Source organism: Megascapheus bottae, chromosome 7, assembly GCF_031878675.1.
Source record: "Megascapheus bottae isolate mThoBot1 chromosome 7, mThoBot2.hap1, whole genome shotgun sequence".
In the NCBI taxonomy this organism is placed as follows: domain Eukaryota; kingdom Metazoa; phylum Chordata; class Mammalia; order Rodentia; family Geomyidae; genus Megascapheus; species Megascapheus bottae.
In genome coordinates this window covers 67,336,351-67,363,364 of record NC_143515.1, presented here as the reverse complement: position 1 = coordinate 67,363,364, position 27,014 = coordinate 67,336,351, and the positions used below count along the sequence as shown (strand labels likewise).

Sequence of the window (27,014 nt, the reverse complement as noted above, 5' to 3'; positions counted from 1 at the left end):
CTTCACCTTTCTCTTCTATAATACATCATCTCTCTAGTTCTCCAGCCTTTCTGGGTTCAGCAGCTATGAATGGCTTGCTTATTAACTTGCTTTTCAGCTCCATCCAGTTCTTTCTTTCCTTCCCTTCTTTTTCTTTCTTTTCTCCTTCCCTCCCTCCCTCCCTCCCCCTCTTTTTGGTCATTCCTGGGGCTTGAACTCAGGGTATAGGTACTGTTCCAGAGTCTCTTTGTGCTCAAGGCTAGCACTCTACCACTTGAGCCACAGCAGTGCCACTTCTGATTTTTGAGTGGCTAATTGGAGATAAGAGTCTCAGAGGAACTTTTCTGCCCAGGGTAGCTTCAAACCGCAATCCTCAGATCTTAGTCTTCTGAGTTGCTAGGATTATAAGTGTGAGCCACAGGAACTCAACCTTCCATCTGTTTTCTTTCTTTCTTTCTTTTTTTTGGGGGGGAGGGGGTCATGGGCCTGGGTACTGTCCCTGACCTCTTCAGCTCAACGCTACTGCCCTACCCTTGAGCCAAGCCCCAGGAAATAAGAATCTCAGGTCCTTTTGTGCCTAGTTGGCTTTGAACCTTAATCCTCAGACCTGAGCCTCCTGAGTAGCTAGGAATAAATAACAGGCATGAGTCACAGCACTCAGCCCACCTTGTTTTCATCTTTCAAAATTTGTTGGCACGCCCAATTGGTTGCTTTCTTTTTTCACCTATATGGATTTAATTTTTTTGTTTCTCATTTTAGTGAGATTTCCAAAGATTGCCACATGTACTTTTTTTTTTTTGTCATTTGTGGGGTTTGAACCTTGGGCCTGGGATCTGTCTCTGAGCTCTTCAGCACTTTACCACTTGAGCCACAGCACTACTTCTGGTTTTCTGGTGGTTAATTGGAGATAAGCGTCTAAGGGACTTTTGGTGCCTGAGCTGGCTTTGAACCATCATCCTCAGATCTCAGCCTCCTAAGTAGCTAGGATTATAGGCATGAGCCACCAGTGCCTGGCTCACATGTAGTTATATAAGCCCTTCTATCTTTCTGTCTACAGAAGTATGACATTAAAAATGCAGGACAAAGCAACTTACTGGCAGAAAGAGAAACGAACCACAAAGTGGTAACAGATCTTTTTCTGAAATGAAGTTTGATAAGTGGAGGACGAGAAAAACATGAAATAGATAACAGCTACAACTCCTCTGCATATTACCTGTATAAAAACAACTAAAAAAATTTTTTTGCTAGTACTGGGGACTGAACAAAGGGCCTAAACATTGTCCTTGGGCTTTCCTCAAGGCTATATACTCTACCACTTGAGCCACTGCATGGCTTTCAGCTTTCTATGTATGTGGTACTGAGGAATTGAACCTGAGTCTTTGTGCATGCTAGGCAAGCATTCTACCACTAGGCCAAACTCCCAGCCCATAAAAACAAATTTTTAAAGGGAAAAAAAAGTGAACAGTGGATAATAAACTTTAAGAAGATATAGTATGTCCATTTTTATTTTATGTCATGTCTTAAACTAGTCTAGTCAGAGTCAGGTACTGTGATATGCACTTCTAATGCCAACACTTGAGAAGCTGAAACAGGAGGAATATGAGTTTGAGGCCAGCCTGGACTACACAGTAAAAGATCTTGTCTCAAAACTAAGCAGCCAGGTGCAGTGGCTCACACCTCTAACCTAGCTACTCAGGAGGCTGAGATTTGAGGATAGCAGTTCAAAGCTAACCTGAGCACTAAAGACTATGAGACTCTTAGCTCCAATTAACCACTAGAAAATCGGAAGAGGGGTTGTGGCTCAAGGGGTAGAATGGTAGCCTTGAGCTGAAGAGCTCAGGGACAATGCCAAGGCCCAGGGGTAGGGGTAGGCCAGTAGCCTTGAGCTGAAGACAGCGCCCAGGCCAAGAGTTCAAGTCTGATGACCCATAAAAAAAAAAGAAGAAAGAAAGAAAGTGCTTCCCTATTATATATAAAGTCATGTGTTCCAACCTTAGTTTAACAAAAACAAACAAACTGAATCCCTAGAAGTAATATAAAAAACAAATGTTTAATCCTTGCTGTGTACCTCCAACCATGCGCTAAATCTATGGCAACAGCTAATGGATTTCGATCACATAGATAACAAGTTATGGAAATAAAAATGGAAGTCTTTGTAAATTAACTTACTTGTGTGGAGCCTGTCAGATCTCTGGAAAGACTTCTTCCCCAAGCCTAGCAAGGGACTTTCCACTTTCACTGAGGAAGAGAAGCTGGAGTTTGAGTTCTGGGGACTGTTTGACTGCCCATCAGATTGCTTTCCTTCCCATATTGCTAAAATGAAAAAAATATGTAAAGATTGGTGCCAATGAGGATATAGTCAAAACACAGTCAGTCATTCAATGTTAACTAAAGAGAGTTATATCTAAGGAAATATGGTCCTGTAATGTGTTCAAGTCTGACAATTAGAGAAAATAAAAAGTAAAATAGAATTCCTTTCTCCTCCTATACTATTTATTTCTGGTGACAAATCTCCTTTCTTACAACAACAACAAAAATGCAAAGTTCAGTAAGACTCAGAACTTTCACTATGGCAGTCCTCCCTCTCCCCTCAGAAGTGTATACCGCCAAATTGAACTGTGTGATACAAAACAAAGTCTATAGCCAGTTCGGATTTAAAAGATAAGCAATAACAAAAAAATACAAAGGCATCTATACATATGTTCAGTGGAAACTGAAGCCACACAACATATTCTTGGGCACCTTCTCAGTTTTTTGTTTGTTTTGTTTTTTTGCCAGTCCTGGGATTGAGCTCAGGGCCTGAGCACTGTTCTTGGATTTTCTCAAGGCTAAAGCTCTACCACTTGATCCTCAGCACCACTTCCGGCTTTTTTTCTATGTATGTGGTACCAAGGAATTGAACCCTGGTCTTCATGCATGCTATGCAAGCACTGCACCACTAGGCCAAACTCCCGGCCCCACCTTCTCAGTTTTTTTTTTTTTTTTTTTTTGCAAGTCCTGGGCTTGAGCTCAGGGCCTGAGCACTGTCCTTGGATTTTTCTCAAGGCTAGAACTCTACCACTTGAGCCTCAGCACCACTTCTGGCTTTTTCTAAGTATGTGGTACCAAGGAATCGAACCTGGGTCTTCGTGCATGCTAGGCAAGCACTCTACCACTAGGCCAAACTCCTGGCCCACATTCTCAGTTTTTAAAGGACACACTGATAAGGAGTTCACTATGATACAGTAATAAGACATTTGTAAGGTTAATGATGAGAAGTCACAAATGTTACTAAGTTAGATCCATTGAGAGGTAGTCATTAATTTCCTTCTTACAATCTCATTGTAAATCTCACTGATGGGTTTTTAAATAACTGTATAATAATTTAAACTGGTTTTCCATTTCTCCTATGAAAATTACAATGATGATTTGGCAATATAATAATGTGAGTAAATATATCAACTTAATGATAATGATGCATTATATAAATATGTAAAATCAATAGAAAAACACTGGGAAAAAGAAATGTGCATTAATGAATTACTAAACTGCCTACCAGCTTTGTTTGAGACAGAATCACTGGTTGCTCTAACAGTCTTGAGAGTGAGGTGCTGGCTGGAAGCAATGGGCACGCTAGGTCTGCATTGCTGCTGCTGCTGCTTCTTCTGCTGCTGCTGCTTTAGAGCCTATGAAGAAAAAAATTGTAAGAAACAAAACAAATCAGTATAATTATAAAAACTAAACAGCTGGTCTGGGATTATGACTTAGTGGTAGAGTGCTTGCCTAGCATGCATAAGGCTCTGGGTTTGATTCCTCAGTACCACATAAACAAAAAAGAGATTTTTAAAAATAAAAGAAAAATATTAAAAACAAACAAACAAATGGCTTCTTGAGTGGTGAGAACCATACTCTTTACTGAGTTTCTATAAAATCTGTCAAAACAGACAAATCCAAGGTAAGCCAATGAAACATAACTCTTAATGACTGGTAAAACTTTTCCATTACAATTAATGTGTACTAATAAAATAAATAAATAAAAGCAGCTTGGGAAGAAGTTTCTGAATGGCTAAAAAAAAAGATGTGAATTTTTATTCTCAAAATTGTTCACTTAGATGGAAATAAGAAGTCAATAGCATTGTTTAAAACTTAAAAATTACCAATGACTCTGCAATCTTGCAATTAAAGAATTGTACATTCTTTATCAATTCCAAAAACAGAATTCTAAAAACCTATACCAAGAAGAGTACTGCATGTATCAACCCTAGATAGAAAAACAAATACTTAGCTTACTTATTAGGATTCAGAGATATTGAATAACTACTTGAGTTATCATGGATAAGAGCAATGGGACTTATCCCAATTATCAAATGTCAACCATCTGCAGCAATGCAATAAACCAAAGGAAAGGAAGACTAGACAGTACTGATTTGAAGAATAGCATGGATCTTTCTGATTTACTTCAAATTCTTTTTATTTCTATGAGTAAGTACACAGGCCCGGAGATTAAGCCCTAGTACTGATATGCACACACACATACAATTTTCCTTAATAATCCTTTTTTTTTTTGGGGGGGGGGGTCAGTCATGGGGCTTGAACTCTGGGCCTGGATGCTGTCCCTAAGTATTGTTCTACCACTATGAGCCACAGTGCCACTTTCAATGATTTTTTTTTTCAGATCACACACACACACACACACACACACACACACACACACACACACACACACACACATACTTCTATTCAAGTGTATCATTGCTTTGTGGCTATTTTTTTGTTTGTTTTTTTTTGCCAGTCCTGGGCTTGCGTTCAGTGGCTGAAGTCCTTGGACTTTTCTTAAGGCTAGAGCTCTACCACTTGAGCCTCAGCACCACTTTTGGCTTTTTTCTATGTATGTGGTATTGAGGAATTGAACTTGGGTCTTTATGCATGCTAGGCAAGCAATCTACCAGCAATCTGGCTAAACTCCCAGCCCCTGTGGCTATGTTTTTATAAATAGCATTATACCTTAAATATTGTAGTAAAACTTAATGTTAGCCTTAAGCATAGGCCCAGAGTTTAAGCCTCAAGACTGGTACCAAAAAACAAAACAACAATAACAAAAAACAAACAAACAAAAAACCAGGGCCTGGAGTTTAGCCTAGTGGTAGAGTGCTTGCCTAGCATGCATGAAGAACCAGGTTTGATTACTTGGTATCACATACATAGAAAAGGCCAGAAATGGTGCTGTGGCTCAAGCGGTAGAGCTCTAGTCTTGTGAAAGCCTGAGGATAGTACTCAGACCCTGAGTTCAAATCCAAGGACTGGCAAAAAAACGAACAAAAAACCCACCACAACAACAACTTGGTTATAACCTTACATCAATATTTGATAGAAGCAGGTAAAATAATTATTTCTAAGAAAGTTCAAATGTCTTGCTCAAAGCATAGAAAATAGGCAAGGTGTGGTCATTCCTGTAATCTTAGCTATTTAAGAGACAGAGAATGGGAGAATTATAGTTTAAGATACCCAGAAAAAGTTAGTAAGACTCCATCTCAATAATCCAGCCATAGTGACAAATACTTGTGATCCCAGTTACTTGGGAGGTATCCAAGGTATGTGGGAGGTTGTAAATAGAATTATCATATCTGAGGCCAGCCCTCACCAAAAATATGAAACCTGGGCCAGGAGCATAGCCTAGTGGTAGAGTGCTCACCTAGCATGCAGGAAGCCCTGGGTTCAGTTCCTCAGTACCACATACTCAGATAAAGCCAGAATTGGTGCTGTGGCTCAAGAGACAGAATGCTAGCCTTGAGCAAAAAGGCACTGAGTTCAAGCCCCAGGATTGGCAAAAAAAGAAAAAGAAAAAAGAAATCTTACTGAAAAATACCTAAAGCAAAACAAAATGTAGAGTATCTGCCTCGCTAGCATAATACCAATCATAAGGCCTTGAGTCCAAACCCTACTACCACCAAAAGGGGAAAAAAAAGCAGAAACTGGGTGATGGCACATGCCTATAATTTTAGCTACTAGGAGGCTAAAATCTGAGAATCATAAGCTATGAAAATATGTAAGACTCATCTCCAGTGAAGCAACAAAAAGACAGAAGCAGAGCTGTAGCTCAAGTGGCAGAACAAAAAAACCGCAAGTTCCTGGGACCTGAATTCAAGCCCCAGGTTGAGCATAAAAAGAGAGGGGAAAAAAAGGCAAGAAATTTAGAATCGGCTATTACTGTGATGCTAGAAAAATTATTTTAAGAGATGCTATTAAATCTTAAAAATGAAGCGAACCAGCCAGGTGCTGGATCATAGCTGTAATTCTAGGAGGCTGAGATAGAAGGATTCTAGTTCAAAGCCAGCCTGGGAAGGAAAGCCCATAAGACTCTTTCTTATCTCCAATAAACCACCAGAAAACCAGAAGTGGAGCTGGGGCTCAAAGTGATAAGAGTGCTAGCCTTGAGCAGAAAAGCTCGGGGCAATGCCCAGACCTTGAGTTCAAGCCCCATGACCAGAAAACAAAGAAACACCTTAAAAATAATAATTTCTACAATTTTCAAAATATACAAAAAGATCTATATAGTTTGTGATGCTGGATCAATCCTTAATAGACAACTACTCTTAAGATAGCACAATACTGTAAACGCCATACTAAACTCACAAGAAAATTGGAAATTTCTAAATGATTCAATAAGCGCATCATGGAGCCGGGAGTTTGGCCTAGTGGTAGAGTGCTTGCCTTGCATGCATGAAGACCAGGGTTCGATTCCTAGGTACCACATGAATAGAAAAAAGCCGGAAGTGATGTTGTGGCTCAAGTGGTAGAGCTCTAGCCTTGAGAAAGTCCAAGGACAGTGTTCAGGGCCTGAGCTCAAGCCCAGGACCGGCAAAAAAAAATATAGTGACAATGGGGCCGGGAGTTTGGCCTCGTGGTAGAATGAAGTGGTGCTGAGGCTCAAGTGGTAGAGCTCTAGCCTTGAAAAAAGTCCAAGGACAGTGCTCAGGCCCTGAGCTCAAGCCCAGGACTGGCAAAAACAAAACAAAACAAAAGCACATCAAGGTTATTCTATAGAGTTACCAATAATATTACAAAATTTAGGCCAAGCATGATGGTTCACACCTGTAGCCCTAACTACTTTGGAGGCAGACATTAGGAGAATCAGGGTTCAAGGCCAACCCCAAAAGAAAATGTTTGTAAGACTCCCATATCAACCAAGCAAAAGCTAAGCATGACGGCTCAGCCTAACATCCCATATCTGGATATATATATATATACACAATACACACACACACATATATAAGTGTATATATATGTATGTATTTGTATTTGAAGAAATATAACTAGGAGGATTTTAGTCCTGGATGATCTAGGCAAAAGCAAGAATCCCTTTAAAAATTAAATGCAACAATGAAATCCCCCTTATAACTAATGTAAGCTATGAGAGAGAGAGAGAGAGGGAGAGTGTGTGTGTGTGTGTATAGCTGGGCATGGTGACTCACACCAACAATCCTAGCTTCTCAGGAGGCTGTGATCTCAGGACCAAGGTTAAAAGCCAACCTAGGCACTAAAGGCCATGAGACTCTTATCTCCAATTAACCTCCTCCAGAAAACTGGCAAGTGGGGCTGTGACTCCTGGGGTAGGGGGAGAGAGGGAGATAGAGGGGGAGAGAGAGGGGAGAAGAGAGGGGGAGAAGACAGGGGGGGAGAGAGGGAGAAAGAGTGGGAGAGAGAGGGACAGAGAGGGGGAGAGAGAGGAGGAGGGAGAGAGGGAGACAGAGGGAGAGAGAGGGGGAGAGAGGGGGGGAGAGAGGGAGAGAGAGGGGGAGAGAGGGGGAGAAAGAGGGAGAGAAAGAGAGGGAGAGAGGGGGAGAAAGAGGGAGAGAAAGAGAGGGAGAGAGGGAGAGAGGGGGAGAGAGGGGGAGAAAAAGGGGGAGAAAGGGAGAAAGAGAGAAAGAGAGGAAGAGAGGGAGAGAGGGGGAGAGAGGGAGAGAGAGTGAGAGAGGGGGAGACAGGAAGAGAGAGGGAGAGAGAGGAAGAGAAAGGGGGAGAGAGAGGGAGAGAGGGAAAGAGAGAGAGAGGGAGAGAGAGGGAGAGAGGGAAAGAGAGAGAGAGGGAGAGAGAGGGAGGGAGGGAGAGAGAATTTAGTTATGTAATTATAGATTAAAAGAGACAGCCTATACGGTCATCTGAAATTTCAAAGGAAACAAACCTGAGGAAAGGGTATGTGGCTCAGTGGCAGAGGCACCTGTTTAGTATGGATCTAGCCCCTGGTTAGATCTTTAGAAGGGGGAAAAAAGACAAACATAAAAGATTCAATACCTATTCATGATTTTCAAAAAGCATGCACAAAACTTCTTAGCTAACTAGGAAAAAATTAAGAACTTCAAAAATGTACTAGATCTGGGGCCGGGAGTTTGGCCTAGTGGTAGAGTGCTTGCCTAGCATGCATGAAGACCCAGGTTCGATTCCTCGGTACCCCACATACATAGCAAAAAGCCAGAAGTGGTGCTGAGGCTCAAGTGGTAGAGTGCTAGCCTTGAGAAAGTCCAAGGACAGTGCTCAGGCTCTTAGCTCAAGCCCAAGACTGGCAAAAAAAAAAAAAAAAAAAAAAAAAAATGTACTAGATCGAAATATGATGTAAAAATCAATGTTAATAAAGTCTTTAATAAAAAAAGTACTAGAGTATCTATCAACAACCTACAATTGATATTTCACAAGAGTGCATAAAAGTTCCCCTTACAACAGCCTAACATAAAAGTTTCAAAAATTTTGGGTACCTATTATAATAATGCTCCCTTCTGTCCTCTTTTGAAGAGAAGTTCTCACTATAGTGTCCAATCTGGCCTCAAACCATCAATCCTACAGTCCTTGCCTACCAACAAGTAAGACTACCAGAGTGTGGCACCACCTGGCTCTTGTAACATTCTGCACTGGGGAGATTGCCTGTCTGGTAGACATAGACGAGCAGTGCTTACCTGTTTGAGTGCCTTTTTGCTGTGCTTCTGTGATGGAGAAATGACTTTACCTGCAGGAATGGTAGGTGATGGGCAGCCTGACGGTGGGGAGGATGGCTGTGACAACCTAGAGGACACTAGGGGAAGAGAAAACACAAGGAAAAATTTTGTTATCAATGTTGCACTATTATCTCTACACCATATCCTGCTACCTATGTTAAAATCTAGGACGAAACACTTTGCAAAAGAATCTTGTTGGAACTTTACTACAAATAGCATCTCAGATTTTGCTTGTTTTTGTGGTTCATGGGGCACAGTCCCTGAGCTCTATAGCTCAAGGCTACCACCCTACCCCTAGGACTGGGCGTTGACCCTGAAGCTCTTTAGCTCAAAACTACGGCCCTACCTTTGAACCAAGCCTCACTTCTCTCTTTTTTTTCTAGAGGGTAACTGGAGATAATAGTCTCAGGTCCTTTTGTGCCCAGTCTGGCTTTGAACCTTGATCCTCAGATCTCAGCCTCCAGAGTCTGAGCCACAGTGCTGGCTTTCTTAAGGTTGGTGCTAGGCCACTTGAGCCACAGTACCACTTCTAGCTTCCATGTATGTGGTACCAAGCAATTGAACCCAGTTTTCGTGCATGCCAGGCAAACACTCTACCATTAGGCCAAACTCCGGGGCTGCATCTCATTTTATTTCTTCAGAAAGTTCTAGTGAAGAATGATACGATGAGGCAAAGGATATATCTAGTCCTGAATTAGGTCACCGGTGCCACAAAAAAAGAAAGAAAACAAACAAAGATGTAGCCAGCCATCAGTGGCTCATGCCTGTAATCCTACCTTCTCAGGACTGCAGTTCAAAGCCAGCCAGGGCAGAAAAGTGTGTGCGATTTATGTTTAATCACTAAAAGGCTGCAAGTGGAGCTGTGGCTCAAGTGGTAGAGTGCTAGCCTTGAGGGAGAGAGGGGAAAACAAAGACCTCAGGGACAGTTGGGTCATTCAACATGACTCTGTGGAAAGCCTTAAAATGACAGTTTAAAATAAAGGCAATTAAGGTCATTCCATCTCAAAAATCTATTGTAGTTTTAGACTTGACAGTCCTTCTGTACATCAGTAGGTTTAGGCTTATCAATAAAAGAAAGCATGTAAAGATTTATCTAATGGAAGTAATATAGGATTGCACAGGATATAACCAATTCCTACTTCTTCTTTAGCTCTTTTCTAGGTAGCATTACCAGATACTCATATGTGAACAAAAGTTCTTCTTTCAAGAGTCAGTATCTATAGTAAATAACAAGCAAATTTTTATTTTTATTATTTTTGCCAGTCCTAGGGTTTGAACTCAGGGCCTGGCTGGGTGCAGCACCTGAGCTTTTTTGCTCAAGTACATTACTTTACCACTTGAGCTCTACTTACAGCTATTCTCCTACCGCCACCCCTATGGTTAATTGGAGATAAATCTCACAGATTAATCTGCTCAAGCAGGCTCAGGCAGGCTTTGAACCAAGATCTTCAGATCTCAGCCTTTTGAGTAGCTATGATTACAGGCCTGAGCCACTGGCACCCAGGTGTTCTTTTATGTTCTATGAAGTTTGTATTTATGATAGGAAAGAAAACAGAAAGTGGCAACTCAGACTTTTTATTTGGGGGAAAGGCTGCAAGAATACAAACAAATGGGGAAGAGAAGCTACAATGGCTACTAACTAGTACTGACTCCTGCTGAATACATGTTGGCTTCCTTTTCTATTAGCTGAACTGAACAGGTTCTGATAGCAAAACCACCACCATGCATAGTATGGGGTAGAAAAGCATGGTTCATTACAATAAATAACTTTTAGAATAGAGAATTTGAAATAGAGAATTCCAATTCTTAGATATCCTGAGAAATGCACAGTAGATAAGAGCATAAAGAGTAAAGCAATTTAGCTTTAGATTTGTATTGGAATTTTTATGGAAAAGTTCTACAGATATGGGAAAGAACTGACATATCAATATGATGTGAAAACAACAAAAGAACAACATACTATTTACCATATTATTACAAATTCTGGACTTGACTCAATTCTGAGTTCTGGGATTACAGGTTTGTAGTGATATATGCCGGACAGTCATGTTGTATTTTCTCTATGAACTGAGGCCTCTGATATTTTGTGTACTGGGGTTTGAACTTAGCTACCCAGGACCTCTACCACTTCAGCCTGCCCATCCCCCAGCCCATTCTGCTTTAGTTTTCTAATAGGGTCTGCTTTAATTGGGTCCAAATAATCACCTCTCCATTAAGCAGAGTTCAAAAATAGATTTTGCCTCAAATACAAAGAAGCAACTCCCCCCCCTCCACCCACACCTGCTCCTCACACAGGTCTTAGAGAAGGAATTGTCATAGTTACATTTTAAAATGGTTACCAACCAGAAATTTAGAAGACTTCTACTTAGCATTCAAGTATGTGTAAATGTACATAAAGACAGAGGAGTAAGCATAACCAAGGGAAATGACTAGAACTTATATTGTGTTCTAGATTTTGAGAGAAGCCTATATTGTTCTGCTAGTGGAACATTATTATACATAAGAGAGAACCATGATGACACAGGGAAAAAGCCCATGACAACATGTTCAATGAAATGAGTAGGAGGCAACAACTCTTTATATGCATAAGCCTAATTATCCTTTCTGCTTTGACTATAGTCAATATACCATTATTAAAGCAACATGATTATGACATTAACAAAGCCAAGAGTTAGGAGCTCCTGCTTATTATCCTAAGTACTCAACAACTCACTGAGATCTGAGGATTGCAAATCAAAGCTGGCCTGGGTGGGCAAGAAATGCCAAGAGACTCTCTACCAAAAAGCTGTAAGTGGCAGCAGGCACTGTGGCTCAAGTGGTAGAGTTTCACACTTGAGCAAGCAAGCAAGCAAGCAAGCAACCAAGGTACAGCATCTAAGCCCAAGTTTAAGTCTCAGTACTGGCGCCAAAAATTAAAGTTAAGAAAAAAATAATGAGGCAGCCAGGTGGCTCACACCTGTAATCCTAGTTACTCAGGAGACTGAGATTTGAGGATCAAGGTTCAAAGCCAGCCTGGGCACAAAAGGACCCGAGACTCTTATCTCCAACTAACTTCTAGAAAATGAGAAATGGGGCTTGGCTCAAAGTTCCATGACACCCCCAAAAAAATGAAAAAAGAAAACGATAATGACATGATGATCTAGTAAATGCCATTTAAAAAAAGAAAAAAGATTCCACACAGAAGATACTCTTAGAAAGAGTAACACAAAGGCACAACGCCTATGTAACCGATGATATAAAATCATATTTATTTCTTTGCCAGTCCTGGAAATTGAACTCAGGGCCTGAGCATTGTCCTTGGGTTTTCCTCAAGGTTAGAGCTCTACCACTTAACAGCACCACTTCCAGCTTTTCTATGTATGTGGTACTGAGCAACTGAACCCGGGTCTAGGCAAGCACTCTACCACTAGGCCAAACTCCTGGCTCCTAAAATCCTGGTTATTAAAATGAACTCCAGCTTGCAGTTGCTGTAATCCTAGCGAGTCAGGAGGCTGAGATCCAATTAATCTCTAAGAAACAAGAAGTGTGGCTGTGGCTCAAGGATAGGCCTTGAGCTGAAGAGCTCAGGGTCAACACCCAGGCCCAGAGTTCAAGCCCCATGACCCTTCCACCGCCCCCCCACCAAGAAAAAAATGAACTCCAGAAAGTGGAAACAAGTTGGTTTTTTTTTCCCCCTTTGTCACTGTTTTTTGTTTTCTATGTGTCTTGCTTGTTCATTTACCTGTCTTTGGGAAGGTAAAGATGTTAGTATGCTCTCTTCCATCTGGGGCTTGATAGTCTTCATCTAGCCTTCAGCATGAATCTGTAGCTCCCAGCTGTATCGGCTGAATGCCCTAGGTCCATACCTGGACTCTACCCTACCTGAGTGCTGTCTCCACCGTCCAACTGCTACACAGAGTACTTCTCACCCCTAGTCTTAGCGCATGAACAAAGGACAGGAGTCATTTCTCCCTCTCCTGGGAGACAATTGGCCTTGTCAGCCCTTGCTGACAACAAACTACTTTTGCTGTTTGTGACTGTCTTTTCTGGGCTGAGGCTCTCAGAGGGGGCCACAGAAATGGAGGGACAAAGGGTGAACAAATGCAGCAGTGTCACTCACTACAGACACTAGGTTGAAAATGAATTATACACCTTGTGGGTGAGGATAGGAGGAAAAAATTGGGAAAGAGTGAGATAAAGGATGACACTGTCCAAAAAGAAATGTACTCCTGGGCTGGGAGTTTGGCCTAGTGGTAGAATGCTTGCTTAGCATGCAAGAAGACCAAGGTTCGATTCCTTGGTACCACATACCCCTGGAACCACAGCCTGAATTGTTTCTGGCTGCAAGTTCAATCCTCTGGGCTGTCTGTCCAGACAGGATCTATTTATGTGTGTTAATCTGAATACACCAGTAACTGGATCCTTTGCCCAGCTTTTCTGGAACTGGTGATGTTTATAATGTCCTGCCAGAAGTTCCTGCAGGCCATGGCTGATGGTCTACAGCTGTTGTTGGCTCTTGAGTTCCTTAGTGCCCCCTTGACCAGAGGCACGGTGGCAGCTATCTTACCCATCACAGTGGTAGCCCTGGAATAGAAGAAATGCATAGGATGTGGGTGGCTCAGGGCAGCTCCTGGCTTGGGCTCTCCTACACCAGATGGCTGTGAGAGGAAGCTGCCCCAATAGGTGGATAATTTTTTCCCCCCCATTTAGAATAAGAAAAGTTACTTTTATGACAAGTGAGGGCAACAATGAGAAATAGGAGCACTTGTCTTCTGGTCACATTAACTGAGTCTCCATAAATTCCTCCAGCTATGTAGTTTCCAAATATATCAAGAGTTGTCTCCTATGTGTTGAATCTTCCCTTGCCCGCCCCCAATATGTGTATATGTGTGTGTGTGTGTGTGTCTGTTTGATTTATTTTTTTATAGTTAAATAAGTCAGGTAAGCTTATCTCTATCAGAAAATAAACACAATATTGCTGGGGCATGGGGGCTCATGCTTGTAATCAGGATGCTGATATCTGAGGATCACTGTTCAAAGTCAACTGGGGCACTAAAGTCCATGAAACTCTTATCTCCAATTAACCACTAGAAAACTGGAAGTGGTGCTGTGGCTCAAGGGTTAGGGCAGCAGCCTTGAGCTGAAGAGTTCAGGGACAGTACCCAGGCCCAGAGTTCAAGCCTCATGACCCACAAAATAAACAAACAACACAATACTTCAGCAGATGCTTCATGCAATAGCAGTTTTAATTTGCAGGAGAGGGGAGAAAAAGATTCATGTAGCAATGATCATAAAAAAGCCAACAGAAATAGGCAATATTAATAATCATTCTTCTACAGTTACTTCACCTTACCTTGACTTGGAATTCCATAAAGCTCTTCTCTCAAAACTGTTCCCTGTCTGAAAACTAAGAACCAAAACTACAAACTTTTATTTTTCTCTACTTTATACAGAAATCAATTAGCTTGTTTTAATACTGAACTTCCAAATTCTAGTCTCAGTTCCTATTTGGCTGAAAGAGGGTATGTGTGTATCAAGGGTTTTTTGTATCGATTTTCAACTAGAAGTATCAGTTTTGCTGTCAGAGTTCTTTATTTTTATAAAAGGAAGTGGTTTGGGGGCCAGGAGTTTGGCCTAGCAGTAGAGTACTCACCTAGCATGCCCAAAGCCCTGGGTTTGATTCCTCAGTACCACATACAAAGAAAAAGTTGGAAGTGGTGCTTTGACTCAAGTGGTAGAGCACTAGCCTTGAGAAACCTCAAGGACAGTGCCCAGGCTCTGAGTTCAAACACCGAGACTGCCCCCATCACCCCCACAAAAAAAAAGAAAACATGGGAAATGTTTTCCTCTGTTACATTATGAACCTAAAACCAGACATTTAACTAGTGTCCACTGCATAAAGTAGCACAATATCAGATACATTTCCATTACTGCAGAAAACTACTAGAAAACAATAATTGAGGGGATAAAGGAAAAGACTATCAGAGAGTCTGGGAAAAGAGGAATGGTTAACATGCTCAGTTGTCCTACAACATTCAGTGCTTTATTGAGGGAAGGATCAAGTAGGTTTACCTTTCCTTTTCCACCTGCTCTTTTTCCCTTCTTTGTTGCTGCCACCATCACTGCTGCTGCTGCTGTTTTCAGAACTCTGGGAATCTGACTGACCATCACTGCTCTCTTCTGAACCTTCTGATAGCTCTTTCACCCCATCCGGTATATCTTTCTGAAAATGCAGGGATCCAATTAGGACTAATTATTCTCATTTAATGAACAGAAATTTAATTTCTATCATGCAACTTTGCAATTTAATTGCACTGACTAATTATGAAACAGTAGCAAAACCAGCAATATTTTTGTAATTCCTTCACTCTCTCTTTTTGGGACCAGTTAAGTTTCCATCCAAATCCAATGATAAAAATTATGTGAAAAATTTATATAAGGGTACAACATATAGGCTAATATTAAGACAAAAGGTGGGGGGAGAGGTTAGTCCAAGAAAATGGCAAAATGTTTAGGATATAAATATCTAATGATCTGGGGCTGGTAATGTGGCTTAGTGGTAGAGTGCTTGCCTGGTATGTATGAAGTCCTGGGTTTGATTCCTCCATATAAACAGAAAAAGCTGGAAATGGCCCTGTGGCTCAGGTGGTAGAATGCAAGACTTGAGCACAGAGAGGCTCAGGGACAAAGCACAAACCCTGAATTGAAGACCCAGGACCAGGCGGAGGGAAGGGACTAACAATTTTGTTTGGAGGTATACATATGCAAACCTGTGCTTTCAGAATTCCATTAAAGTTCCATGGTCTGCACAGCAAGTGATAATGCATTATTTCATTCTAATTTGCTGAATATTAGTAAGTAGTAAAAGTCAAATGGAAAAGGAATCATTTTGCCAGGTGCCAGTGGTTCATGCCCGTAATCCTAGCTACTCAGGAGTCTGAGATCTGAAGATTGTGGTTGGAAGCTATCCCGGGCAGAAGAAAAGTCCCTGTGAGACTTATTTCCAATTAACCACTCAAAAACTAGATGTGGTGTTGTTGCTCAAGTGGTAAAATGCTAGCCTTGAGCACAGAAAGACTCATGGACAGTGCCCAGGCCCTGAGTTCTAACAGGGAGCAAGGGGGGATGAGAGGGGAAGTATTATTGTTAAGTCTGCCTCTTTTGATTTCAGCACTCAACAAGGAAGGAAATATATTATTTATGTCACATTAGTTTCTGAGAGATATAGTAAGCTAGTTACAATTCCAAGGACTAGGAAAATAAGAGTTGCTGGCTTTTATTTTCTCTTAAAAGTTCAGCACTGGTCGAAGTCTTAGCCTCTCATGCACCAGTTTCTGTCTAGAAGATGAGAAAAGCACCTACCTTAAAGGTCATTTGGAGAACTAAATCACTAATAAAAAAATAAATGCTTAGAACAGTGCCTAGTATAACAGCTCAATAAATACTTGTTACTATACATTTATGTAGTATATAAAAACATATGTGTATAAAGACTAGTAAATGTTATTCGTAAATTACAAAACTGTTTTTTCCCACATTTTATTGTCACAGTTTATTTTTATAATCAGATTCAAAAAATAATCCTGACAGACCCAAAAATGTGACCCTCCTATGTACAACTGGTATCTAGATACTATAGCCAAGACTATAAACTCTGGTCTAGTAAAAACCAGTTATTTTTCATTCATGTTTCCCTCTACACAATCTCTTATGTTATACACTTTCTTAAAATACAGACCCCATATTTTTCTATTCCTTCCTTCAAAATGCAGGACAGCTTTTATAGAGTTAGTTGTCAGCCAGACATCTTGACCTGTAGGTTCAACAAGTATCTGAAATACAAATATAATTATCTTCTTTTTGTAAAAAACTTGTGATCCCTCTGGGATCAGCTGCTCATGCCCCAAATCTTAGAATCTTTTCACCCACTCCAAATGCAATACATTCTATTTCTCTAATGTCCTTGCTTCTACCTCTTTTCTAGTCCATTAAACCAGAGTTTCTCTTCCAAACAACTATAATCATGGATTTAGCTGTTTCAACCTGAAATCTATCCTACCTGAATTATCTTCTTAACACAAAATGGAATAATCTCTATCAACTATTATTACTACTATTACTATTACTACTACTAACACACACACACATGCATACAAGTTCAAGTCAGGTGTAAAGGCTTCTGCAGTTTAACAACTACTAACATCTAATATTTACCATATCTCAACTCCTTACCACAGAAACTTACAGGTTTGTGGTTAAGCTTTTCCAATTTTCTCAACTACCAAATCCATTCTGAATCTTGTTCGCGCTTTTTCTTAAACAAATTCTCATTTTTTGAAAAGGCCCTTTCTTGTTCCCAGTACTCATTTGTCCAACTCAAATCTTACAAGTAAATAACAAGAAAATCTTTCTAGATCTATTAAAAATATTCCATTTAATTTTCTACTAATTTGCTAACATGCACATATTTCAAAAACTAAAATGTGAGCTTTACAGAGACCAAGAACTATAGTTTATTGGGGGCTAGTAAAGGGGCTTGAACTCAAGCACAGACACGGGACCCTAGTTTTTTCACTCAAGGCTGGCACTCTGTCCACTGAGCTACACCTACACATTCAGCTTTTGAGTGGTTAACTGGAGATACTACCTTTGCTGACTTTGAACTTCAACCTTCAGATTTTAGCCTCCTGAGAAGGTAGGAGTACAGGCAAGAACTACCGTGCACCTGATTATCCTTCTTTATAACATCTATTATTACTTGATGCTGTGATATAACAAATACATTGCTTGAGCAGGTCTGGCTCTGATTCTTGACATAGTACAGAAAAACTTTTGTAATTTCCTGAGTAATAGTAGCTTTAGGAAAATCTTGTTCTAATCAGTTCTTGACACAATAACATTCCTTGGAATCAGAAACATCTTTTGTTCTGGTGAGATGACTCTGGGTAGGCTCCTGGATAGCCTCAAAATGGGAGCCAAGGAAGCCAACTATGTGATTAAAAGATCGTAACCTAGGCCTTATAATTGGCACCTAAGGCAAGGGGCAGTCTCATGGGAATCTTCAAACGGTGGGATTTGACACCACCTCTATGTGTAAGAATTGAGTTGAATTACAGGGCACCTATCAGGTGCTACTGAAGAACTGCTTCACCTGTTGGAGAATATACCACAAATCTGGTGTCAGGAGGTGTACTTAGCAGTAATATATAAGAATAGAAGAAACATTAGGCTTTTTCCTGTCTCTTTAAAACAGAGTCAGCACCTAAGGTATATTATTGAAATTATGGAATGTTTAGAACAGCTAAGATCTCAAAGAAAAGAAGAAATAAAATCTACAGGACTTTAACCACAATAGACAGAAAATTAACCACAACAGACGAATAGATGTTATAGGGAGTTAGAACATGTTAATGATAATGGGCTATAGACAACTACTGAGCACAGTAACGACTATAGCGCAGAGCTAAAAGGTTAAGAGGGAAGTAGAACTGTGGCTTGCACTGTGGCTCCAAGTGGTAGAGTGCTAGTGGTAGTGCGGCAGGGACAGTGCCTAGCCGCACCACTCCACATTGCCCCTACCCCCCAAGAAAGGTTAACAGGCAGGGAACAGTTTGATATACACATGGACACAGTAATTGCCTGCCAATCATTCATTCCATTCCATCTGCTGATAAACTTCCTTGAAGAAAAATTTCCTCTCCTCAATTTACTTGGCTGAAGTGAGATTAATCACAATCTTTTCTTTTTCTTTCTTTCTTTTTTTTTTTTTTTTTTTGCCAGTCCTGGGGCTTGAACTCGGGTCTGAGCAATGTCCTTGGGCTTTCTCAAGGCTAGCACTCTACCACTTCAGCTACAACCCCACTTCCAGCTTTTTCTGTGTATGTGGTACCGAGGAATCGAACTCAGGGCTTTGTGCGTGGTAGGCATGTACTCTACCACTAGGCCACACACCCAGCCTCACAATTATCCTTGCTTTACATCAAGTGTAATTGTAATCCTAAAACTGGCCAATCAGTAATCTCAGTATTTAGAAACAGCTATCACTCAAGTATGGCCATATAGGCCAGGGCAAACTAATTAGGCCAAATAATAAAAATAAATTTAAGAGACTCTTGCTTCAGCTCTTTGAACTCTTCTCTCTAGACTTAAAACATGCAGAGAAGCGATAAAGGTTGAAGTCATATATGACAAGAGGATGACTGACAATAAAGTCAAAGGAAAGCAGAGACCAAGAGCTGATGACATTGTTCAAACACCTGGATTCAGACTGGGTTTCCATAGAATTTTCTGTTACATGAGCAAGCACATGTTGCTCAAGCACAGTTCAGTCAGTTTTCCTATTTATAAATGAAAGGATATTGGTAAATGAAGATCCCTTCTCAGTATAGGAGCATTTATGTGAACCAGCTTCTGATGTGATTGAGAATAAAGTCAGGATTCATTCTCTTGTTCTGATACTATCTGACAAACAATAGTCAAAAAAATGAAATCTTCCTAACTTCAATTCTAAAAACAACAACTACAACCATGGCTTTTAGTAGAGAATTCAATGAGTAATGAGAAGTATCTAAGTAATATGACCCATGGCAGTACCAAATTATTATTCTCTCTTTTTTTCTTCCTCTTTCTTCTTTGTACTGGGCTGAGGTTTGAACTCAGAGGCTGGGTGCTGTTCTTGAGTCACAGCTTCACTTTCAGCTTTTTGGTGGTTAATCAGAGTTAAAAGTTTCATGCACTTTCCTGCCTAGCTGGCTCTGAACTGCAATCCTCAAAACTCAGCCTCCTAAGGAGCTAGGATTATAGGCCACACCATCAGCTCATCTTTTTTCTGGTAAATTGGAGATGGGCCTCCTAGGAGTGACTTCAAAATGTACCCTCCTGGGGGCTGGGAGTTTGGCCTAGTGGTAGAGTGCTTGCCTAGCATGCACGAAGACCCGGGTTCAATTCCTCGGTACCCACATACATAGCAAAAAGCCAGAAGTGGTGCTGTGGCTCAAGTGGTAGAATGCTAGCCCTGAGAGAAGTCCAAGGACAGTGCTTAGGCCCTGAGCCCAGGACTGGCAAAAAAAAAAAAAAAAAAAAAATGTACCCTCCTGAGCAAGAAGCAAGAGCCACGGGTATTTTGCTATGCAAGATTCTTTAACAGTCATTAGAAGTTATGTTTACTCCATCTTTTCAAGACAAAATCATCATAGAAAACAAAGTTACTATGGTTACAGACTGGCCAAACTGTCATTACAGATTAGTTTCTATATGTATAAAAAGCTGATACATGTGCTTATTTAGACCGTGAGTCCAAATCCCAACACACAAAGACATTATTTATACATTTGTTTGTTTTAAACACTTAGTAACGTTTAAACTTTAATGATTAAAGTATTATGTCTTCCTGACAATAAGTTTAAGAAACCTATTTTCTCTAGGATTCAAGTATTATCTATATGTTGTCACTTACTGTTTATCTTTTTAAAATAGTTCCCCAACAAAAGTATTTACCTTCAAAGTATATACTCCCATTCTACCTGGAACTTTATAGAAGATGCCCTCTTCACCTCGAGAGTTTGTATGTAGCATCGCATTTAGGCATGCAAGAGGGGAAGTCCCACTGCAAAACAACAATGAAATAAACAGATTAGCTTCTAGCTTTGAATAATATGCTGACTTAAAACTTTTTTAAACTCATGAGTATTCCTTTGTTTAAACATGTTTCATGAACCATTAAATGGTATACACACACACACACACATACACACACTCACACACACACTTTGGTGGCTTGTGCCTGTAATCCCAGCAATTCAAGGGACTCAGATCTGAGGACTGAAATTTGAAGCCAGCAAAGTCTATGTGACTCTCTATGCTTTTTGGGCCGTCCTGGGGCTTAAACTCTGGGCCTGGGTGCTGTCCCTGAGCTCTTCAGCTCAAGGCTAGCATTCTACCACTTGAGCGACAGTGCTACTTCTGATTTTCTGGTGGTTCACTGCAGGTAAGAGTCTCACACTTTCCTGCCTGGGCTGGCTTTGAATTGTGATCCTCAGATCTCATCCTCCTGAGTAGCTAAGATTACAGGTGTGAGCCACCAGTACTCAGCTTATGAGACTTTTTATCTCCAATTAACTATTAAAAAAAAAAAAACCAACAGAAGTGGTTATGGTTCAAGTGGTAGAGAACCAACCTTGAACGAAAAAGCTAAGGGGAGCCTGCCTAGCATGCACGAAGACAGGGGTTTGATTCCTTGGTACCAAACACATAGAAAAAAAACCAGAGTGGTGGTGTGGCTCAAGTGGTAGAGCTCTAGTCCTGAGAAGCTAAAGGACAGTGCTCAGGCCCTGAGTTCAAGGCCCAGGACTGGCCAAAAACGAAAAACAAAAAAAACCTAAGGGACAGCACCCAGGCTCTGAGTTCAAGCCCATACTAACCAAAAAGAAAAGGAAAAAAAGGGGCCAGGAGTTTGGCCTAGTGGTAGAGTGTTTGCCTACGAAAAACCAGGTTCGATTCCTCAGTACCGTACCACATAAGTAGAAAAACGCCAGAAATGGTACTGAGGCTCAAGTGGTAGAGCTCTAGCCTTGAGAAAAAGAACCCAAGGACAGTGCTCAGGCCCTAAGTTCATTCCCAGGACTGGCAAAAAAGAAGGAAAAAAAAGCCAATCATTGGTGGCTCACCCCTATAATCCTACCCACTCAGCAGGCTGAGCTCTAAGTACAGCAGTTCAAAGGGCAGGAGAGTCCCTTCAACTCTCATCTCCACACTACCAAAAAGCTGGAAATAACACTGTAGCACAATGGAGGGAGTGCTATCCTTAAGTACACAAGTTCAGGGACAGCACCCAGACTCTGAGTTCAAGCCATATGACCAGCACACAGAGACACACACAAGACAGACTGACAAACAAAAAGATTCCTTTAATCTAATTGGTATCTATCTTGTGAGCCCAGAAAAACAGAGATAGCACAACCTTACTCTTCAAGCTTTTATTTTATTTAGTATGAACATTACAAATGTAAAAAGAGGACATGTAGAATATTTATCTTCTTACATATTACAGAATCAAACTAAATCTGATCTATAAAATTAACATTGGCATAGTCTCCTGTATTATTTTAAATAATCAATGCTTTAAAAAGGCTTTAAATAGGCTTCTAAACATTTATTTTGCACGTAACAACTTGGATAAATTCATAATTACTCTGAAATCATAAGCATATAATAAGTTACCTACAAAAAAGTATATTATACGGCCAGGATTTTGGACAAGTGGTATAGTGCTTGCCTAGCATGCATGAAGACGAGGGTTTGATTCTCCGGTATCACATACATAGAAAAAAAGCTGAAAGTGGTACTGTGGATCAAGTGGCAAAGTTCTAGAGAAAATTCCTTGAGAAAGCCCAATGACAGTGCTCAGGCCCTGAGTTCAAGCCCCAGGACTGGCAAAAAATTTTTTTTTAATTTAAAAAATTTAAAAGAAAAAGAAAAAAATGTGTTATATTCTAGCAAGGCAAAGTGAAACATGCCTATAATATACTAAAACAGAAGGATAATGTGTTAAAGGGCAGCCCAGGCTATACAGTTAGAACCCTGCCTTAAAAAGCAAGATACACAGCTGATAGTGGTGGCTCTCCCCTGTAATCCTAGCTACTCAGGAGGCTGAGATCTGAGGATCTCAGCCCAGGCACTAAAGTCTGTGAGACTCTTATCTCCAATTAATTACTAGAAAACTGTAAATGGGGCTGTGGCTCAAGGGGTAGGGCAGTAGCCTTGAGCTGAAGAGCTCAGAGACAATGCCCAGGTCCAGAGTTCAAGCCCCACCACCACCACCACCAACAACAACAAAAAAGCAAAACACATGCCATGCCTGGCACAAGTGGCTCACGCCTGTAATCCTAGCTACTCAGGAAGCTGAGATCTAATGATCATGGTTCAAAGCCAGCCAGAGTACAAAAAGTCCCCGAGACTATTATCTCCAATTAACTACCAGAAAACCAGAAGTAGCCCCATGGCTCAAGTGGTAAAGTACTTGCCTTAGGTGAAAGAAGCTCAGAGTCAGCACCCAAGCCCACTGTTCAACACTCAGGACCAGGGGGGCAAAGGAAAACATAGCAGGTGCAGATGGTGCCTGTAATTCTAGATACTAAGGAGGCTGAGATCTCCAAGTATCACAGTTCAAAGACAGCCAGGGCAGGAAGGTCCCTAGTCTCATCTCAATTAATCATCTGAAAAACTGTAAGTGGTGCTGGTGCTGTAGGTGAAAGTGCTAACCTGAGCCAAAGAGCTCAGGGACAATGCCCAGACCCCTAGTTCAAGCCCCATGACTGACCAAAACAAAAACCAAGCTGGGAATGTGGCTTAGTGGTAGAGTGCTTGCCTAGTATGCATGAAGTACTGGGTTCAATTCCTCAGTACCACATTAACAGAAAAAGCCATAAGTGGTGCTATGCCTAAAGTAGTAGAATGCTAGCCTTGAGCAAAAGAGCTCAGGGAGGGCCGGGAGTTTGGCCTAGTGGTTAAAGTGCTTGCCTAGCATGCATGAAGACCCGGGTTCGATTCCTCGGTACCACATACATAGAAAAAAGCCGGAAGTGGTGCTGAGGCTCAAGTGGTAGAGCTCTAGCCTTGAGAAAGTCCAAGGCCAGTGTTCAGGCCCTGAGCTCAAGCCCAGGACTGGCAAAAAAAAAAAAAAAAAAGAGCTCAGGGACAGTCCCCAGGCCCTGAGTTCAAGCCCCATGACTAGCAGTAAATAAATAAATAAAGGCCGGGAGTTTGGCCTAGTGGTAGAGTGCTTGCCTAGCATGCATGAAGACCCAGGTTCAATTCCTTGGTACCACATGCATAGAAAAAAGCTAGAAGTGGTGCTGAGGCTCAAGTGGTAGAGCTCTAGCCTTGAGAAAGTCCAAGGACAGGGCTCAGGCCCTGAGCTCAAGCCCAGGACTGGCAAAAAAATAATAATAAATAAAATAAAAAATATGCTAAGTACATATTTTAAAAATAAATAAATAAATAAATAAAATTATTGCCAAGTCATGATTATAAATTGCAAGAAATAAAATATATATATTTAATAAATAACATTTACCTAATAGTATCATTATTACTTGATTTCTGGAATAATTGTTTAGTTTAAGTAAAAACCATGAATTCAAAACTAAATTGAATTAACTTTGTAAAATTTTAAACTGTAAAAAAAATTAAACTTATTAAACAAACATACAATATATTATTAGGTGACACATGATACAAAAAAGATTAACATAATAAAACAAATATATGTTTCCTTAGAATAAAGTAATTATTTCTTACCTTCTGGAATTGGAATGCACCCAAAGAAATTCAAGGGAGGGAGGAAAAAAAAAGGTTTTAATTTTCTTTACAAAGCAACATTAAGACCTAAAAAAATAATCTCTCTTACTCTCCCAGTAATATTCACAATCCCTCAAATTAGCATTATAAAACCATTAATTTTAAATTTTATATGCAGTCCAAAATTTGACTATCTAGAAATGAACAAAAAATTCAGAATAAACTATTCTAAATAGTTTAAACCACTCCAGAAAATGGGTTCATATCTTAATTATGTGACAGAACAGAACTTTTGCAGCAAAGTACAACTATTACTATATGAATGGAATGAGTAGTTCAGATCCGTTAATGGTCTTCCCATGCATTTTGGTTTCAAGGAACCAACAAAAAGTCATCATCTGTAGACCTGATGTTTGATTACTCTCCCCTTGATTCATAATGGAATTCACTGTGCATCTGAATAACAATAATACATTTTTCCCTCAATAATAAATGTTTTATTTCTTTTATTTTCTTAATGTAAAAAGCTTTCTGGTGGCCAGGCACAATGGCTTATGCCTGTAATCCTAGCTACTCAGAAGGCTGAGTTCTGAGCATCAAAGTTCAAGCACTAAAGAACCTGAGACTCTTATCTCCAATTAACCTCTAGAAAACAGGAAGTGGGGCTGTAGCTGAAGGGTAGGTGGGTAGCCTTGATCTGAAGAGCTCAGGGAAAGCATCCAGGCTCAGAGTTCAAACCCCATGACCACCCCCCACACACACAAAAAAGCAGTAAGTGGCACCTTGACTCAAGTCGTACAGTGCAAGAAGTACAAGGACAGTGCCCAGGCCCTGAGTTCAAGCCCAAGGACTGGCTAAATAAATTAATTAAATTAAAAAATAAGGGGCTGGGAGTTTGGCCTACTGGTAGAATGCTTGTCTAGCATGCAGGAAAACCCAGGTTCGATTCCTTGGTACCACATACATAGAAAAAAAAAAGCCAGAAATGGTTCTGTGCTAGTGCTATAGCCTTGAGAAAGTCCAAGGACTGCACTCAGGCCCTGAGTTCAAGTGCTGGGACTGGAAAAAAATAAAATAAAAATAAATAAAAATGAAAAATAATAGTCCAGGTACTGGTGGTTGATGCTTGTAATCCTAGCTTCTCAGAAAGCTGAGATACGAGAGGATCACGGTTCAAAGCCAGCCCAAGCATGAAAGTCTGTGAGACTCCAATAAATCACTATAAAACCAGAAGTGGCTCAACGTGGTAGAGTACTTGGAAGAGCTCAGGGACAGTGTACAGGCCCAGAGTTCAAGCCCCACCATCAACAAAAAAGTAAAAAATAATAAATAAAACATAGGCTTAACAACTAGCAGCATTTTCCTTAATAGTCATTTACCTTAGACAAATAGAGTATCAACTTCATAAAAAATGGACTCTATCTTTCATATGGGCTCTTTCTAATGAAATGATTTCACAATAATTCCACTTGACAAGTTACCAAAAGATCTACAGGAATAATGATTTAGGCTGGAAAGAAATAAGAATATTGACTATTTGCTTAGCTACACTTTCATTTTGCTGTTGCCAGCATTGAGGCTTGAACTCAGGACCTATGGTTTTTCTCTCAATGTTAGTGCATTAACACTTGAGCCACAACTGCAATTTCAATTGGTGGTTATTAGAGGTAAGTGTCTCATGAACTTTCATGCTCAGGCCGGCTTCAAACTGTGTTCCTTAGATTTCATGCAGGCTTGTGCCACCTAGGCATGATGGCTATCAAAACTTTTGCTTAACAAGAGATAGGGGTTAACTAGGTGTTATGATTAGTTTTTGGTTAGAAGTTAGGTAAAACATATACAGTAACCTTAAATAATGTTAGGTTATTTTATACATAATACATGCTCCAGTACATTGCACATGCTGAGATACCCCAAAGAAGTAATATTCTGATCTGTTTATTGAGCTGCAAGTCTCTTGGTAAGAGTGGCTCAATTTGCTCCACTATTTGAGCCACTCTGCCCAACTCTTCAATCTGTTTTGTTTTGTTTTTTAAGTGAGTCATGGGGCTTAAACTCTGGGCCTGGGCACTGTGCCTGAGTTCTTCAGCTCAAGACTACCATCCTACCCCTTGAGCTATAGCCCCACTTTACAGTTTTCTATTGGTTAATTGAAGATAAATCTCTCGGTCTAAATTTAGAGCCCAGGCTAGCTTTGAATTGAGAACCTCAGATCTCAGCCTCCTAAATAGCGAGGATTACAGGCGGGAGCCTCCTGGCCCAGCTCAATCTGGTTAATGAACACAATATTTGCTTGACAACTGACTTGCTAGAGTTCTTTACAATACCAACTCTAAGGAAGCTTATGGCTTTGATGGAAAAAACAAAACAAAACAAAACAAAAACTGAAATGTCAAGCAAACTTAGGAACAATCCATTTTAGCTCAACAAAACAGCAATACGATTATATTAATCATTTAGTTATTGACTGTGTACTATAGGAAGGATTAAAAAAAAAAAAAGACCAATAGGTCAATCCTACCTATGCAGGAGGCTGAGATCTACGGATCACATTTCAAAGCCAGTCCTGGCAGGAAGATTCCTAAGATTCTTCAATTAAACACCAGAAAACCAGAGTGGAGCTGTGGCTCAAAGTAGTAGAGCACTAGCCTTCAGCAAAAAGAGCTTAGGGGCAATGCCATAGCACTGACTTCAATTCCCAATATCAGTACAAAAGAAAACAAATCCAGAAGCTGGGCGCAGTGGCTCACACCTGTAATCCTAGCTACTCAGGAGGTTGAGATCTGAGGATCA

At 40.5% G+C, this 27,014-nt stretch overlaps 1 protein-coding gene across 1 annotated transcript in view; it reads right to left on the bottom strand.

Annotated features, from left to right (window-relative positions):
- Positions 1–27,014, bottom strand: part of Asxl2 (ASXL transcriptional regulator 2) — a 76,580-nt gene that overhangs the window by 24,448 nt on the left and 25,118 nt on the right. Inside the window, exons 3-7 of the mRNA XM_090337342.1 lie at positions 20,421–20,529; positions 14,997–15,147; positions 8,907–9,022; positions 3,515–3,644; positions 2,149–2,292 (exon numbers count right to left, since the gene is read on the bottom strand). Of these exons, the coding sequence (XP_090193468.1) occupies positions 2,149–2,292; positions 3,515–3,644; positions 8,907–9,022; positions 14,997–15,147; positions 20,421–20,529 (650 nt within the window). The remainder of the gene's footprint in view (positions 1–2,148; positions 2,293–3,514; positions 3,645–8,906; positions 9,023–14,996; positions 15,148–20,420; positions 20,530–27,014) is intronic.